At 40.6% G+C, this 18,878-nt stretch overlaps 1 protein-coding gene across 3 annotated transcripts in view; it reads left to right on the forward strand.

Annotated features, from left to right (window-relative positions):
- Positions 1 to 17,849, forward strand: part of tshz1 (teashirt zinc finger homeobox 1) — a 44,940-nt gene extending 27,091 nt beyond the window's left edge. For all 3 annotated transcript variants that reach the window (XM_086078562.1, XM_086078561.1, XM_086078560.1), the window contains exon 3: positions 13,131 to 17,849. In XM_086078562.1, the coding sequence (XP_085934688.1) occupies positions 13,131 to 16,645 (3,515 nt within the window). In that variant the 3' untranslated portion in view covers positions 16,646 to 17,849. The remainder of the gene's footprint in view (positions 1 to 13,130) is intronic.
- Positions 17,850 to 18,878: the final 1,029 nt, after the last annotated feature.

Consider the following 18,878-nt stretch of genomic DNA (forward strand, 5'->3'; position numbering starts at 1 on the left):
AAAGGAAGGAGGGCATACATATAATATTCCCTTTACACATATACTCATTTTATTATTTTAAAGTGCAACAACAAGCCCACCAAATCGAATCTCCCCATTGGTCAGTGTTTTTTTTTCTTAGTTCACTTCAAAGCCATTTGTTACTCTGCTGCCTCCTGACATTGTCTGTGGTAATTAAAGGAGCGCCCTTAAATTTATGGTTTAATTATACAAGCCTTGTTATGCAGAGAAGACCAGGATGGGCTGATATGCTCAATAAAAATAAATAAATTCCTCACGGGGTTATTGAACTCGCATTCACATAGAGACTGCAATCGTTTTAGGTATTCAGGTGTGTGTTACTGCATTTCTGTGGTTATGGGTATGCCTGTGTGTTTATTTATGAATTGCACTGCTGTGGCGAGAGTGAGTGAGAATGAACATGTAAAAAAAAAAAAGCCAGATGAATTACTATTGATTGCTGCTGGTTCACGGTATTGATCCTCAGCATGTTAAACCCTCCTGTACTCCGTGAAGAACACTGTGTTGTTGAGCAAAAAAAAAAAAAAAAATAAAATAAATAAAAAACTCTTGCACAACTGAGCAGCTGTATATATTGTCAATATCTCCTTGTGTTGTTAATGTATGCTTGCAAAAAAAAAAGGAGAACCAATGTTGCTTGCAGCCTCACGTATGTTAGGGGTGAACCGATTAGTCAACTAGATTTGTTGATAGCATCATCATTTAAAGCTTAAAGTTGACTAATCAGTAATCGTGTGTTTTTTGTTTTTGGCATTTTGTCTTTCAATCGACCAGTTTACAGTGAACATTTCCCGTCTGCTGTCGTTAGTGGACTATCACGCTCTGTGGAGAAACAAAATGTCCAGTCAAAAAGTTGACACAATCTCCATACGTCTACATAGACTACATTTACATGCAGGCAATAACCCTTTTAAAACCTGAATATTGGCAATATTCGGGTTTTGAAATGCCATGTAAACACGCGTAATAACACAAATATGCTAAACCCGAATAAGACGCCTGAGTTACCCCTTTCATAACTGGAATACTGGTTCATATAAACGCATTCGGAATACCTCGGATGAACGGAGCATTGATTTTCGTCGTGCGCATGCTCACAACCTCTTCTTCCGGGTTTTCACTCATCAACTTATTTCCGTTTCCGGTTTGCGACGTGTAGGCCGCGTCCCTGTACTTGCGCTTTCGCCTTTGTGCCCATCGGTTGCGCGTTCCCGTCGATGGGTGCGAGGCTGCGAGTGTGTAGTGTCCAAAGCATTTCAGATAGCCGAAACGCCCGCATTTCAGATAGCCGAAACGCCCTCCCGCCGATGAGCGGGAGCGCGTGGTTGGGGGGCGCAGGGGTGGGGGTGCGAGTGTTGGAACGCGGCCAGCAGTGGCCGGAAACGACGCTGATATGTACAACCCGGAAGTCGGAAGTGCGTGGCATCTACCCCATTGTGAAATCTATTCTCACCACTTCTGGTGCACTACTTAGCTGACTGACGCTAACTTGAAGACAGCACCAGTAATCATAGGCAGCTTTCCCATCATGCTTTGTTGCCGTTACTGGTAACACTTGTGATTGTGTTATGCCGCTTTAACGTGTTATTGTTTGTATTTGTGTTTTTTATTTTTGTTGCTACTTTTGATATTAAATTATAATGACTTGGTGAGACCTTTAGTAACAAAGGGAGGCAGTCAGTGCTGTATATAATATATTGGTCGATGTTTGAAGCATTGATATCACGATTGTATGAAAGTAAGACTGTTGGATTAGAATGTGATGGACGCTCTATATTTACCGATTTCAAAATGTATTCTGGGCCGGAAGTAATTAATGGTCGGGCTAGACTCGTAACCCAAACGATGTATGATTGCATTCTGGAATTCTTGCCGCTAGTTATGTCCAATAATGCATGAAAATAAGTATCCATATCACGTTCATAATGTGCACCAACAACATCACTACACGATATGGTCATGTTTTACAAGCGTGTGGAAATGTTTGCCCAAAAATGAGACTAGTAGCATGGCCACTTGCAAAATATGCAAATTTCTCCTCAAATACAATAAAAGCATCAATAAATACAAAGAGTCAAGCAGAGAAATGCTGAATTTTGGGGGGATTTTTACTGGCTCTTTGAAGGGAAACACACATGGTTCCCACTAATTATAACTAAATTTAGCATTTTGGTTAGTTGTATTTTTAATCATTTGTTTTAATTTGTTTCTATGCCTGTCCGTCAAAATGTGTTTTTGTCTTTGTGATACCAGCCCGTGGCACAACAAAGGTTGGAGACTGGATATCAATGAATCAGCTTTAAAATAAAATACCTTTAGTCATTCAACTCCATGCATGCATGCTTGTGTGTGTACATGTTTTTCGTGTGCACGCGCCCGCTGTAATTGAGAGTGATCTTGGCTTTGGCCCACAAGCTGATTCTCTGAACCGATCTTTGAGTTGGGTATAAATAGTGCTTACACTATAAATAAAACAGCACTACCTTTCACACTTATTTTCTCTTTGACTATCTCTCCTGCTCTCTCACACGCACGCACACACGCATGCACACACACACACGCACACGCACACACACACGCATGATAACCAGGCTGACACGGATTCCACACCTGAATATACACACGATCATACTGTACAAAGACAGAGCTTCTGTTAATCCATAGCTCACTTTTTAGAGGTCAGGTGGAAGGATGTCTGTGGGACATATTGATGTATTTACATGAGAGCGTGACCTCTACAAGCTTAGCACTGACTACCTGTCTGACCTCTGACCCCTTCTGCTTGACCTACAGTCATGTATTCCCAAGATTAAGCCCCATTGGATACATTTAGGCTTGATGCTTTTATTCAAGGTGAGCAAGTAGCTGATGGAGGACTTTCCCATAACACTATTATGGCAGGTGATGAAGTCATTGAACCCGAGCCACCCAGGGAGATATTTTTATTTATGCTTTTTTTTTTGCTTTCTAAAACAGACTTTACACAGTTCTATTAGCAAACTGTTGTTACCGGTGCTTGGCTAAATATCTGCAAGTAATGCAGAATTTCTGCAGTAATCCTATTTGCACAGTGCTTATTCACATTCACACACCACTTTCTACTTAGGTCCATTATGCAGCCCTATGTATCTGCAGAAAACCATGTCCCATCTGCTGCTATCTGCTGAGCTCAACTCAGGCTAGAGGTGTTTTGAAATGGACTGGAGAGAGGGGAAAGAGATAAATTGGTACATCGAGTTGGAATGCTGCAGCAGTTATTTAAGGCCCTGTAGGTGCTGCCTAGGCCATATGCTCCCATTATTCCACTTGGGGGAAGCTCATGTGAGCACGTCTGGGGGAGTGGAAGAGTTTGATGGTATTAAACGAGAAAGGAGGGGGTGTTTGGAGTCAAAGGGGAAATGTACCAGAGGTGTTACTTGAAGGTGAGCCCCCCTATGGCACACTGGAGGAATTAAAAGGAAACGACAACATACCCCACCCCCCCCACCCAAAAAAACCAACATCAACTACAACACAGGATACAAATAGGGATGTGTACCAAGCCTCGGTACTAAACTGGCCCGGGGCTGAATTTTTCACAACTGGACTATTGATATTCGACACACTTAACAGTTTTGCAGAAACTACTGATTTAGGCGATATAAACAATAAATAAATCAAAATAGTAATACTGTATGTTCATAGTTTGTCTAAGATGCACGTTCACAGTCGGAGGAGAGCCCCCCCGGTATTTGTGTCATGGTGGTGACTCGAGCGCCATCCAGGCCCTAGTTATTACTCTGTCCTCAAAGCCATCTTGCCACCGGCTTGGGACCGCAGCGCAAGCTTCCGTCCTTTAGATTGAATTAGCTCTGCTGCTATGCTAACCTAGCATTGTAGCGTTTCACTCTCTTGGCATGTTTATTTGATTTACTGTACACTCAATCCAATGTTATCCTAATGTAAAATTGGTTTGAGTAGTCATGCCTGGAGAGAGATAGAGCAATTACATTGTCAATTTATAAACCCAAAATTTGAAATAAAGCAGGTAGAAAGGTTAACAGATTACTTGTCAGTATACTCAGCACTGGATAGAATAGGTTAACTGTTAAACCATCAAGAGTCATTATATGCTTGGTCTTAGTCTCAGCATTGAATTGTTTAATTTATGATAAAGAAAGTTCTTACGTGAACTATTGAGGATATTGTTTAGGATCAGAAATGTTAATGGTTGAAGTACCACGATTGTCACACTTTTGGTAAACGTCAGATTTATTTGAGTTCCTGCTCATGTTGGAATTGAATAAGCAGATTTTTAAGCAAAGCGTGCTTTTAAAAAATGGATACCATTAATATACATACTTGTATAGGAATGATGGAAGCTAAATCATTAACTAAGAAAGAAATTATGGCGATCTGGGTAACAGTGTTAATTCTAATATTTTTTGTTCTAGTGTGTTTCTAAACAACAACAAAAAGGACTGATAAGAATATAGCTAATATATAAGAATATAGATAATAACCAGAATTCTGACTTTATTCTCAGAATTCTGACTTAAAAGGAAGAATTCTGAGATAAAAGTGAGAATCCTGCCAACTTTTTTACTTCACTAGCCTTAATCCTTTTCCGTATCTTCCGTAGTTAAGAGTAGTAGTATCGTAAAATCTTAACGGTACCCATCCCTAGATACAAGTCGACGGCTGCAATCAGATGAGAACGTATTAGTAGCCCTCAATATCTGGCTCTTTCACTGTCATCTTTGCATAATTCAGCTCATCAAGTGTTTAGGTGTGACAGAGTATCACTCCTGAACTGCTGAACTTTTAGTTTGAAATTTTGTCTGAGGTTGGTGTAGTTCAATCACATCCATATAATTAAAGTGCACTCTGTTAGAGTCTGTGACATATTTGCACCTCCTTGATTCTTTCCATTACACAATTTATTGTCATGGATAATGCAGTCAATATGTAGCAGTAAAAAAATCATCATGAAATTCTCCGGTAGAGTTTTTCCAATTCAGAATTTGAACACTGCAAATATTGGGTCACTTTAGGACAGCATTTCCCAACCGTTTATGAGCTGAGGCATATGCTGTATTTTACATTTACAACACAAATAATTAATCATGTCTCAATTTCCTCAACAAATGTACTGACTCTTTCTGGTGTACAAATGACAAGTTGATACATCTCTTAATTGTACCCTAATTGTACTAGCAAAAGAGCATTTAATTAATAGTTCTGCCTGTCAACTATATGTCACTGGCATAGATATATAACAAAGGTACATTGTTTGTAATATATAAAGAAAAACTTAAAATCGGATAACTAGTTGTAGCACACCTGATCATCTCTCATGGCACATGAATGTTCCACGGAACAGTGGACAACTGCTTCAGGGAGCAAAGCTCAGATACGTCTTTGTTATGTTCTGCGTATCCCGGTCTCCTTGTCTCTCTGTCCTCTGCCTTTTCTTTGCGATCTCCTGTCAAAATTAGGCCTGTGTTCCTCAGCAGGCCATGGCTCTCATGTTAGCCGTTTCATGGGATGCACATCCCAACATTCCCTCTGACACGCCGGCAGCAGCATTACCATAATTGGCTTTTCTACATGACGGGACAGAGGAAATAATAATGTCATTTTATTTACAGCCCTCTTGTCCCAGTCCGAGAGAAATCACCCCTCCCCTCCAGTCCTCCTCGCTGCTGCACGCTCTCTTCTATCTGCCATACAAAACTTTTTTTTTTTTTTATCTCATCTCAGTCTCACCCTCTCTCCCCGGTTCTCTCCGTGCAGTGTGCGTCTCATTCTGCCACAGCGTGTAGGTCAAGCGATGGCTTTTTGATCAGCTCCTGTCCAAAGCCATCAGTGTTGAGAGGCACGTAATGGAGAGCAGGGTGACAAACAGAATCTGGGGAAGGAATAAGACTGCCAGTTTCCTATTAGGGGCCGGCCTAAACGGCCCCGGCCTGCAACCGCCCCCCCTCATCCCGCTATACAACAACCACCTCCACCAGCCTTCTTCTCCGCAAAGCCACTCTTGCACTGCCTAAATCACATGAGTGAAGGGGCCTGTGATTGGACATTAGTGCTGCAAATGACTGCTGTGATTGCCCCCTCTTCCCAAACGCACATCAAATAAATAAAGAAATGTGTGCAAATAAATAGAAGATGGGGTGTTGGAGAAAATGGGCTGGTGAGGAGAGGATGACTGGTTTCATCTCTGTCTTTTCACTCTTGTTTCAACGCCTTTTTGCCTTTCTTATCTGGTTTGTTTGGCTTTGACAGCGGCCAAATGGTGAAGCTCTGCGAGTCTGACAGAGAGTGTTATTGATTTAACAACCAAGCAGACTCTTTGCAAAGAAGGGTGAAAACAGGGGGGAAAAAAACTGATGTGTGGGAAAGAGATAGCAAAGTTTTGAAAAGGAGTGATGTGTTGCTGCTCCACTACATGCCAAAATGCAGATGTGTTCTCTACTTGGATTCAATGTGGTATCATTTACAGAAATCACATTATAAAAAAGTCACTGTGTACGGGGGAGAATGTTTTAAAGATGATCTCTACTTTGGTCAACCATGTCACACTTTGAAGCCCAATTCTATTGACACAGGATGAAGGGCGTTCACTGCCAAATATAATCAACTGTCTGTCCTTGCACGGCTGGACTGCATGCTCTCTTCCCTGTTCTGCTCTTTTTAAGAACTTCTTTTTTTTTTAGTAATAATCATAATAATAAAATGAGGCAGTTGAGAAAAGCCACTTTATTTTTCTAGCCTCTTACAGCCATTTAGGTTTTTGTTCAATATTGTATCGCATGGGACATGAGAACCTACTTTAAAGCTTTATAGTGTGTCAATCCATTTGTGCATTATGTTTTTCAAGGGGTCTTCTATAACATCCAATGGTGTTACTAAATCATTTTAGTACTTAACGTTAGGCTTTACGTGATCAAGATATATAGGGTTGATCAGCAAGTTTGAAAAAAAAACGATACCCGATCACCAACTGATCAGAAGACGGAGCATTATATTTCTTTTACACAACTTTTATATTTACTCTACTGTCATCTTTTGCCATAGCAAAAATTCATGTATAATTGACGGCCATTGAAATATCAATTCTTCAAAAACGACAAACATCTCGTTTCATCACGCCAGCCTGCTTGTTGCATCTGTGATTGGCTGAATGTGCGTGGCCGGAACTTCACGTAATTTACGCCTAGTCATGAAAGTTAGTTTGAATGAATGAATGAGTAGTTTATTTCAGCTCAAAACACAGAAAACACAAACATCCCTTCTAACAAATCAGTTCACCAAAAAAGGCCCCAGGCTTTTTAATGCCTACCCTTACAGTCCCATGAGTCACATACAATTAAAAAAATAATAATAATAATCTACTACACTCAAATTATCAAAGTCACTGTAAGCATGAATTATTTTATTTTTTTCTTAAACCGCAACAGAGAAGTACACAGCTTCAACGCATCATCAAGTCCATTGCCCAATTTTACACCCAAAACTGAAACACATCTGTATTTTATGTTGGTCCTTACTTTACATGTTTCAAACATGAATAAACCTCTTAAATGATAATTTCCTTCTCTTAATTTAAAGAAATTCTCAATAAAAACAAGTAGGCTATTGTTTGCTGCACGAAAAAGTATTTCCAGTGTTTTCAAATTCACAATATCCATACATTTTAAAATACCATAAATAACTGATTAGTTGATTCTTTATAGCCAACTATTTTCATTATTCTAATCACCTTTTTCTGTTTTTATTAATTTGGACTATATTTGTTTTATATACATTTCTCCAAATTTCAGCAAAATATGACATGTGAGGTAACACAAGAGAAAAGCAAAATATAACAAGACCGTTCTTATTTAGGAAATACTTTACTTTATAAAGAACACTGATTTAGCTAATTTACTGGTATGTTTAGTATTTTCTACTTATGGCTTCCAACACAGTTTTATTAGTTGAATGTTTGCTCCTGAACATACTAAATTTGTATCATCATTTAAATAAATTATAAAGGTCCCAATACGAACATTGTGTAATACCACAGGTTACACTTCTCACTTGTGATTCAGTATTATTAATTTTTACATATTGAAACCTATTATTTAAATATATAGTTAACCATTTAAATGCAACACCTCTCATGCCTTATTGTTCACATTTCTCCAGGAGTAATGAGTGATCAATGGTATCAAATGCGTTACATAAAGTCAATAAATACAGCCACAGTGTTTATTTTTATTTTTATCTATTGCTGTAGCAATATTTTTCTACAAATTCAATCACTGACAATGCTGTTGATCTCTTGTTTCTGAAGCCATACTTGTGCTCATTTAATAAACCATATTTTTCAACAAAAGCATCAAGCGTCTTTCTACAAAAAAAAGAAGTTTCTAGAAAATTGGGTTAGCAAGTAAACCGGTCTATAATTTGACACAATATTCTTTTCATAATTTTTATAAACTGGAGCACTTTTGCTATTTTCATTTCATCAGAAAAAATACCTGTTGAAAAAGATTTGTTGCATACTTAAGTAGTCCAATAAAACAATGAGTTACCTCTTTTATGAGTGACATATCAAGATTATTAGAAACAATAGATTTTTTTTTTCCTGCAATTGCAATTATTCAAAGTACAATCAAACTTTTTTACTTCATCTCTTGGCAGGTCAATCCCTCTTGCCAAATTTGGGCCTACATTAACAAACAACAAACAAAAACATTGAATTAGTTAACAATCTTCTCCATATCAAACAGAGTTATCATGTTTAACAATATATGTTGGCAAGTCTTGATTTTGACCATTTTTAATCGGCTCATTTAGAGCTCTCAAAGTAGCCCTGATGGCTTTTTTTTCTTCTTTGCAATAACTGGTCATAATCTTTTGCTTTTTCAGAATAGATGTCAATCTGTATTTATATTTCTTATACCTATATTATTTTTCCATAGTTCGATATTTCATAAATTCCTTATACAGTATAGCCTATTTTTCTTTTTCCAAGCTTGTTCACCATGGTTTCTCCCCCCCTCTCCCAATTCCTTGATTGGTCAGTGTCATACATGGTAACAAACGTTTCTAAAAATGCATTGTATGAGTCATTCGTGTCCTCTTTATAAACTTCTTGCCAGTCATGATTCATAAGTTCTGCTTTCAAAGCCATAATTGCTTCTGGTGCTTTTACTCTGCTTAACTTATGAGTCTGTCCTTCCAATTTTTATGTTATCATCCATTTCTAACAAGGCAAAAACTGGTAAATGCACATTCACAGTCGACACCATTCAGACATATCAAGGTAGCTGAAACATACTCAACGCAACACAGCCTATGCTAAAGCTAACTTTAAAATAAAGTTTACCAAATAATACATTGACGACAATGCAAGTAGCCTTAGTAGACTTTTACTTTGATGGCTAGCTTGACTTGCCTTTTAGCCGTTTAGGAGTTATTTAATGCAGTTTTGATTGACATTAAAGTTGCAACCAACAGCAACACAACGCTATCCTGAACTCATATTCAGTTTCTAATCTAGGGTGCTAAGAAACTGCTAATTAATTATGCCGTCATTGTATAACTAGCTGTTAGCATTACCAATGAGTGATTGGCTGGTAGTTGTGAGTTTGACAGCTGGTACCTGGCTTACTTTAATTCATTTTCAATACTCTGGACCAAGGCTAATTTGTAATTTACTCTCCATGTTTAAAGGAAAGGAATGTGCCTTAAATTGCTCTTTGAGGTCTTTTCAATATATATATATATATATATATATATATATATATATAACCATGTCTTCATTTATTTTATAAAACACTTTTGCCCATTAAAAAAAGAAAAACATTCTACTCAAAATGTCAACCATAGATTTTAGGAACACAACTTTAAGCCATTAAAACCTTATTTTACACATGGATCATGTATAAAATAAGAATGTTTTTCCCCCATATTGCACTTAAAGTTGTTTTCCTAAATACTAAACGGCTATATTAGACATTTTGAATTGTTTTTTTTATGTAATGGGGAAAATTGTTTTACAAAAAGACAAAGTACTATTTATCTTTTTTTTCTTCTTTTTTTTTGCTGATCCGAAAAATTATCCGATCCGTGACTCAAATCCGTGATCCGAACTGTGACTTTTGTGATCCGTTACACCACTACTACTCAGCATACTTGATACCTCGCTTTAGTAAGCGCCTATGAACCATATGCAAAGACAGTAGATGAGTGATACAGTGAGATGCTAATATGTTGCTGTTGTTGCGAGAGTGGCTGGTGGCGGGGCTTGATCGCTGCAGTTTGTGACAGTGAGTCGTGGCACTCTCCTGGCCACGCTGCCGCCTGTCTCCTTGATGGCGGCACGTTCCCAAGCAAAAGTGACAAGCGCTTTGGTGCCCATGCAGATGGCCCTGCTCACAGCCATCACCCTCGCTGCAATCCAAACCGCCAGGGATGCCAGCCCCAGCCCACCCGTAGCCAGCCCCTTCCTACTGCTGTAACATTGCTTATGTGCATCGGTGGAGGAGTTGTGGGCAAAAGAAGGGGGTTAATATGATTGCAAGTTACAATCACACATCTTCAAGTAGCAGTTATTGAAGCGACATGTTTGACGTGTAGCTCTTAATATTTTTACCTCCTCATTGCCAATTCAGATTTTAGCGTCCTGTCAGACGAGCATTTCAAAGACAAGGCAGAGATCATTTATTTCAGGCTAACTTTAACAGTGTTTCATCACTAATGTACATTTATGGTTTGCAAAACAATCTGGATACTGCCTATGATTTTTACAGATGTCTCTCTCTGCCACTCTTTTGTCTCTGTGCTTTTGATAGCTCCCTCTTTGTTGTTTCCATGACAACATGGCAGGACAGAAATTGATTGACAGGGATCGTCAAAGGGTTTCCTGGCGACCTGCTCATCGCTTGAAGCCCCTCCTTATTGCAGTCTGCGTTTTGTCACTCATCCACATATTTTTCTCTTTCTCTTTCCCACAATATGATTTTTATATTTCCAACTATTGGGTTTTTAGCTATTTTGGGACTGCAGCTGGCATGAATGACTCAGCTAGGTTATTCCTACTGTACAATGGGACTGGTGATGAATGGCTAGCTATTCTGCAGGAGGCATTGTATATTAAATGGCTGATATGCATTGACATCCTCATGCTCTGGAAGCAGGTCGGTGAGGGAAGGCACCCGAACAGGAGACACTCTGCAGATGTGTTGTAGAGAGTACATCACATAATGCTAATCTGCTGTGTTAGGGATTTTCAGGAGTTTTAGAAACTGTCTCAGTCTCAGTCTGTCAGTGGGATTGAAGCGCAGCCAGGTTCTCCTGTAGTGCTCTCATTTCACTGAAATCCTGTCAGACATTGGGGTGAGGAGAGGGGGGAGGTAAGTTGCTCATTTGGAGAAGGGTGTATCAGCAGTGCACAGAACATTCTCGATTTATAGACAATATTATGGTTGGAGTCTGGTTTGCACTGTAAGAGCAGCTCAGTATGCGCTGCATTGTGAAGGTGAGCGTGCGGGCTAACGTGCATTCCCAAACTGATGCGCTCAAATGCACATCATCACATAGTCACAGAGCATGGTGCAGCTGCTCACTACCCCCACCTCATCCACCCATCTCCTTTCAGGCAGCAGTAAATGGTGCCAGTGTATATATATCAGGTATTATGTCCACTTAGATTATGATATGACAGGTTAGCGTGCCGTTTGAAGCTGACAGCACATCTGTTTCATCAGGAAAGATTGATACTGGCATCTAGGACACACATCTCACCATGCAGGAAGGAGATAAAGGAAGAAGCTAGGGGGCTGTCTTTCCTGTCTCCCTGCCGCTCTCACCCTCTCTCTTTTTTCTTTCTCCCATTTCTACTTACTCCCCCCTTCTCGAATAGAAAACCCAACACCTCATGCTTACTACTTCTCCGTGCCCCATGTCTACTTTTTTATTCACGTTTTCCGCAAACCATTTAATATCATTCTTGACGTTGCTTGCAGTGTGCTTTTTGCCCCTGCCCGCTAGCTCATGTACTTCAATATTTGCTCATTTTTACAATGTATTGCCTGTCTGCCCCATACTCTTCTTAACAATCACTAGCAGCAGTCTGATTCCAAATAACATTGTTTTGTCAGTTTCTGCGCTTATTATCTCAAATGGGAGTGACCTTTAGCTTGGTTGACTGGGTTAGGAAAAGCTGCAATACCTTCCAATTAGTGTTTTTTTCTCCTCTCACCAGATCAGTTGCATAATCTTAACATTTGAGGAGTTGAACTTCACGGACTGGATGATTGAGAGGCAATAAAGTTTAGAGAATAGAAAAACAAAGAGTAAAAAAGGGAGTTGGACATCCAAGCATGCAGCTGACTAACAAGGTCAAACAGCCAGTCATTTCCCGGGAAACATGAGGCATGTGTGAAGGAATAGGGAGTTTGGTAGGAAAAGGACAACTGTCAGAAGCGCGGTGATTTATATTTCCCCTATGAGGCTTTTTTCACCACACGCTTTCAGAACCACATGTGTGTAAAATACAAAGTCATGCATGCCATACATGGAGACATGGACGTACAATTGCAGTTGCTCATAATGAAAGGGCTACAATTTCTCTTGAGTGTTAGATTTGTGTATTTTTGTCACAGTTATAGGTAAAGCCCGTACCCCAAATGTTTACGAGCGTTAGCGGGTGTAGCGGATATTGATTTTTCATTAGGGTTCATTCATGTTCACATGTCCTTGCAACAAGAAACACTGTTAGTGAACGTCTTTGCGGCCTTGAATTAACCCTGACGAGAAATAAACTTTGGTTACCTTCATAAATGGTCTTTCACTTGTATAGCGCTTTTGCACCTATTAAGGCACTCAAAGAGCTTCGCACTGACTTCACATTCACCTTGACAGTGCAGCAACAGGAGGAACTGAGGGTTCAGTATCTTGCTCAAGGTCACTTCAACATGGTCACAACGGCCCGGGATCAAACCCTTTACCACGCAGCCATGCCATTACAAACATTCGCAGACGTTTGATGCAGTCTCAATGTACTATGAATATTCCATTTCACTTTGCTTATCTAATTTCCTTTCTCCAATCTGTGTCTTCTGTCTGTGCTACAGCGTACATGCCTGAAGATGAACTTAAGGCGCCAACTCAAGAGGAGGAAGAGCACCTCCAGGATGACGGCCTCTCATTAGACGGCCAGGACACTGAATTTCTGTGCAACGAGGAAGAGGAGGATGTAGAGGGAGGCCAAGCACTTAGTTACAGAGACTCTCCCCTCAGCAATGGCACCAACCCTGATGCTGGCTACGGGTCCCCGCTTAGCGACGCCAGTGACAGACTTACAGACTTCAAAAGTACCTCCTCTCGAGACGGTCACGAGAAGGAAGGTACACCCTTGCCCTTCTCACCCAACAATGGCCTATCTTTCCAAGACAGCTTGGCTCAGATGAAAGCCGTCTATGCAAACCTCATTTCAGATGCCTCTTGGTCCAGCATTACAATGGATATCATGAAATCCAAGTCTGCTGCAGCTAGCAGTGTAAACAGTACCCTCATCACTTCAGAAGCTGCCTCCTCTGCTCCGGTTTCTACAGCAACAACGACAACCACAAACAAGAGCAACGGGGTCAACATAGTCACCAGTCATCACAACGGCAGGGGCTCCAGCACCGCTGTCAGCCACACAGGAACCACAACTGTTAACACGAATGGCACAGCAGCTAGCTCTGGTAGCATCCAGAATGCAACCAGCAGCAGCGGGAGCAATAGTGGCGGGACTAATAACGGCAGTGGTGTGGCCTATGACTGGCACCAGGCAGCACTTGCAAAGACTTTTCAGCAGACCCCCTACCATCTTTTACCAGAACCTAGCCTTTTCAGCACAGTGCAGCTCTACCGTCAAAACAATAAGCTGTATGGCTCTGTCTTCACTGGTGCAAGCAAATTCCGCTGTAAAGATTGCAGCGCTGCCTATGACACGCTGGTTGGTTTGACAGTCCATATGAATGAGACCGGCCACTATCGAGATGACAATAAGGACAAAGAGGAGGATCGGGGAAAGCGCTGGTCCAAACCCCGCAAACGCTCCCTGATGGAGATGGAAGGCAAAGAGGACGCTCAGAAGGTGCTGAAGTGCATGTACTGTGGCCACTCGTTTGAATCTCTGCAGGATCTCAGTGTTCATATGATCAAGACCAAGCATTACCAGAAAGTGCCTCTCAAAGAACCAGTGCCAGCCTTGGCCACTAAATTGGTACCCTCATCCACTAAAAAACGAGCAATGCAAGATACTATCATTTCCCCTTGCTCTCCAGAGTCTGTCCATACTGGTGGCGGGGGAGGCAATTTATCACTTGGTGATATTAGCAAAGATGCAAAATCAGCAGCTAATCCCTATGTAACAGCAAACAACCGGTATGGCTACCAGAATGGTGCCAGCTACACATGGCAGTTTGAAGCAAGAAAAGCTCAGATCCTGAAATGCATGGAGTGTGGAAGCTCTCATGATACGCTGCAACAGCTTACTGCCCACATGATGGTCACAGGCCACTTTTTGAAGGTCACAAATTCTGCATCCAAGAAAGGGAAACAACTGGTGTTTGATCATGTGGTGGAAGAGAAGATTCAGTCTATCCCACTGCCGCCTACTACCACCAGACTCCCTGTACCTGGTAGTATTAAGTCTCAGCCAGTGTCCCCTGCCCTCTCCTCAGGCTCAGAGGAAAAGAGGGAAGTGAGTGAGGATGAGAAAGTTGAGAGTGGGGATCCAGTGGAGAAAAAAATTAAGGAAGAGAGAGATGACTCCGGTGAGAAAGTTGAGACTGACACCACATCGTATAAATATCTTAGAGAAGAAGATCTGGAGGAAACTCCTAAAGAAGGTCTAGATATCCTTAAATCCCTTGAAAACACAGTGTCAAGCGCCATTAGCAAGGCTCAGACAGGCACTCCCACTTGGGGTGGATATCCAAGCATTCATGCGGCTTATCAGCTGCATGGTGCTATAAAGAGCTCGACTACTGTTCTGCCCCCGACCGTCCAGAGTGTCCAGATGCAGCCAATGTTTAACAGTGGGCTTCGAGGGCTTGTGAGTGACTGCAATTCAGTCATCCACTCGCCTCGGAGCCCTTCTTCTCCTACTCCGCTCAGGAGCAATGTCACTGCCATGGAGGAGCTGGTAGAGAAAGTGACAGGGAAAGCTGCTGCTGTAAAGAAAGAAAAGGAGGAGAAGATGGTAAGCGTGGAGCGAATCCGACCGCCTTCGTCGGTGAAGTCCCCTTCTCCCGCACTGAGGGAGCAGAGAGAGCTACCTTCTCCAAATGACCTGATTGCAGATAAAGCATCTGGTATGAGAAGTGTAGAATCTGAGCTTATCTGCAAGAAAGAGCCTAAAGAAAGTCTTGTGGATGCCTACAACAACAGTTCAAAGAATGGACCCGAGGTGTGCCAATCGCCAGTGACTAACGGCAACAGTCTCGGCATCATTACTGATCACTCACCAGAAAGTCCTTTTATCAGTCCTCTCAGTGCACTCCAGTCAATCATGAACACACACCTGGGTAAGGCCTCCAAAGCAGTCAGCCCAGCAGCAGACCCGCTGTCCATGCTTTACAAAATCAGTAACAGCATGATGGATAAGCCAGCCTTCAACCCAACACCTCAGGGCAAAACCGCTGAGCCCATCAACCGCTTTCCTTTGTATGAAAACAATGACCAGCCCATAGACCTGAGTAAAAACAAGTCTAGCACTACCAATAACAGTAATAGTAACAATAACAGCAGCAGTAGTGTGGTCAACAATATTGTAAATGGTAACAATCCTATTATTAGCATGCCTGAGACAGTTTCCTCTCCTTTGAGAGAGAATGCTCTAATGGACATCTCTGATATGGTAAAAAACCTCACTGGGAGACTGACTCCCAAATCGTCAACGCCCTCCTCGATCTCAGAGAAATCAGATGCTGATGGCAGCGCATTTGAGGATGCGCTCGAGGATCTCTCCCCAGTGCAAAAGAGAAAAGGCAGGCAATCCAACTGGAATCCCCAACACCTCCTTATCTTGCAGGCACAGTTTGCCTCCAGTTTACGGGAGACCCCGGAAGGCCGCTACGCTATGACTGACCTGGGCCCTCAGGAAAGGGTTCACATCTGTAAATTCACAGGCCTCTCCATGACCACCATATCCCACTGGCTAGCTAATGTCAAGTACCAGCTGAGACGGACTGGTAGCACCAAGTTTCTAAAAAACTTGGACTCGTGCCAGCCCGTGTTCCTCTGTGGTGACTGCGCTTCCCAGTTCAGGACTCCCTCCTCCTATATCAGCCACCTGGAGTCTCACTTGGGATTCAGCTTGAAGGACCTGTCCAAACTGTCAGCTGAACACCTACGGGAGCAGCAGGCTGCCTCAAAGGTGATCACGGACAAAATAACATTCGGCAGTTCCTTGTCAGCCCTGACTACGTCAGAGGACGACATTGGCTCCGTGTACCAGTGTAGACTTTGCAATCGGACATTCGTCAGCAAACACGCAGTCAAGTTGCACCTCAGTAAAACCCATGGCAAGTCTCCTGAGGACCACCTGGTGTTTGTTACAGCTTTGGAGAAACTAGACAAAATGGAGTCCGTTTAAGGAGGGTGTCATTGAGAAGAGACATTGACTGACTAGAATTTCATTGCACTAAAACAAAATTGTTCACAGTTACTGCACTGGGCCGAACTGAGCCAACAGAAAAAGAAAGGAAAAAAAATATTTTCTGTTGTAATGAATGCCTGACTGGACCATGTTGATATTTGTTTTGCCAAACTTTTCTTCTTCTTTTTTTCTTTTTTTTTTTTAAATACTTATTTCGTAAGATATTTATATGCTGTTTGTCTTATCTGTGCATGTATTTTAGTGAATCAAGGTTAAACTATGATTTTAATATTCTCATGGCAAAAACACAACTACTGTGTCAATGATAAAAGTAAAAATGCATTGGAAGAATGGAATTATGTACTATACTTGATGTGAAGAAGAAAATTAAATGTATACACCAAAAATGATTAAAGATACCCCGAAAGACTGAAGTAGCACCTTAGACTTTTGAATTTTGCGTTTGTAAAAAGAACAATAATTATGGGTTTCTTTATTGAAACGTTTTGAAGAAGAATGGCCTGCTTTATTGTATTAAAAAGATTATATGAACATTTGGAACAACTGAAATGCTGCTTCCAGTGAGTGAGTCAAAAGTGGCCATTTTATGCAAGTTTGCTCAAAAAAACAAAACAAAAAAACCTTTCCTTGTTGTGAAGTATCACCTATTGTTAAATTTACTTACTATGATTGTTTCTTTTTTCACTTTTCCTCTTTTTACCGGTGTTGCTTTCAGCTGTCAAGAGAACAGTTGTAAATGATTACCAGTGAAATGTCAGTACTCCCATAAGACATATCTCATCATTTGAAATGACTCTGCAGTCTTTGTATCTTAAGGTGTGTGCATTCTCTAACTTTTATATTGTCATTTTATATACTAAAATGATTTAAAAAAAGAAAAAAGAAAAAAAAGATTGTGTACATAGATATATGCTGTAGAGTTACAAAGTCCTTTTTTTAAAGAAAATACAAATTCAGCTTCTTTGGCTTGGTTTACAGAAATGATTTTAATTATACTTGCATCCGGTTTGATGCATGAAATGGTGTGGAAAACAAATAAGCGATGCACAATGACTATACATTTCAATGTTTTATCAACAATATTGTAAAAAAACAACAAAGAAATGTTTTTAGCGCCGGTTAGATTGTTTCTTTTCTTTCTCAATTGTAAAATAAACCCCAAAGCAGTTGTTAACAGTCATACATTTGTGGTTGTGTATTTATTTGCCGTAATGGTGCGTCAAGTTCCATATGTATTTTAAAATGCTCAGTAGCATCCTCTTTGCTGCACATTAAAGCAATCACAGCAAAATGCAGTCCGAGCCCAGCGTAATAAATTTTTCCATCCGCTTTTTCACATGTTCAATTCTTTCCAAATGCTCTTGCTATTTTTTGTGCAACACATCTATTTTTCTCTTTACAGCGTTTAAGAGAAAAATAACTGATGACAGAGCTGCATCATACCACCAATGATTGTAATAATGATGAAGATGAAAGAAATGATAAGCTAGTCAGAGTGCCAATTGTGTGCAGAAACTCATGCTCGGCTTGTGACTGGCCTTTCGGAGGGCCTGCTCAGAAGAGCCACTGTTTTATTTATTAATGACAGCAGTGTACTTTAGCCTAAGATCCCATCAGATGAGCTTTGCTTGACATTGTCAACATATTGACTGGTGACGCGGAACCAACTATTAAACAACAAATATATATATTTTTTATGAGACAGAAAACACTGTTTTTGTTTGTTTTTTGCTCACTTTAATATGGTTTTGTGGCAGTCATAAAATTAAGAATCAGATACATAACTACTTATACGTTTAAGAGATAATGAATAGGGTTACTACCAAAGACTTACTGTGGGTGTTACATTTGTTTGTTTTTATGCAACTTGTTTTGTTTTTGTTTTTTTGGTGTATCAATCCGAATTCTGTTTAAATAAGTAGGCATTCTTATGAATCTATTCTGATCAAATAGGGTAAAATTGTGCATTTGGCAGTTTATTTACAATAACGTAAATCGGAATGCGAGAAAAACTCGAAACTGTCCATAGATGTGAATATGAGTGTGAATGGTTGTTTGTGCCCTGCGATTGACTGATGACAAGTCCAAGGTGTGCCACATCTCAAACCCATTGTCAGTTAGGATGACCCTCAATAAGGACAAGCAGTCCTGTTCAAAATAAGATCAAAATTCACATGATATTGAAATACATCTTAAACTCAACATCTGA

Source organism: Leptonotus elevatus, chromosome 6, assembly GCF_054856555.1.
Source record: "Leptonotus elevatus isolate MCC_2025b chromosome 6, RoL_Lele_1.0, whole genome shotgun sequence".
Classification (NCBI taxonomy): domain Eukaryota; kingdom Metazoa; phylum Chordata; class Actinopteri; order Syngnathiformes; family Syngnathidae; genus Leptonotus; species Leptonotus elevatus.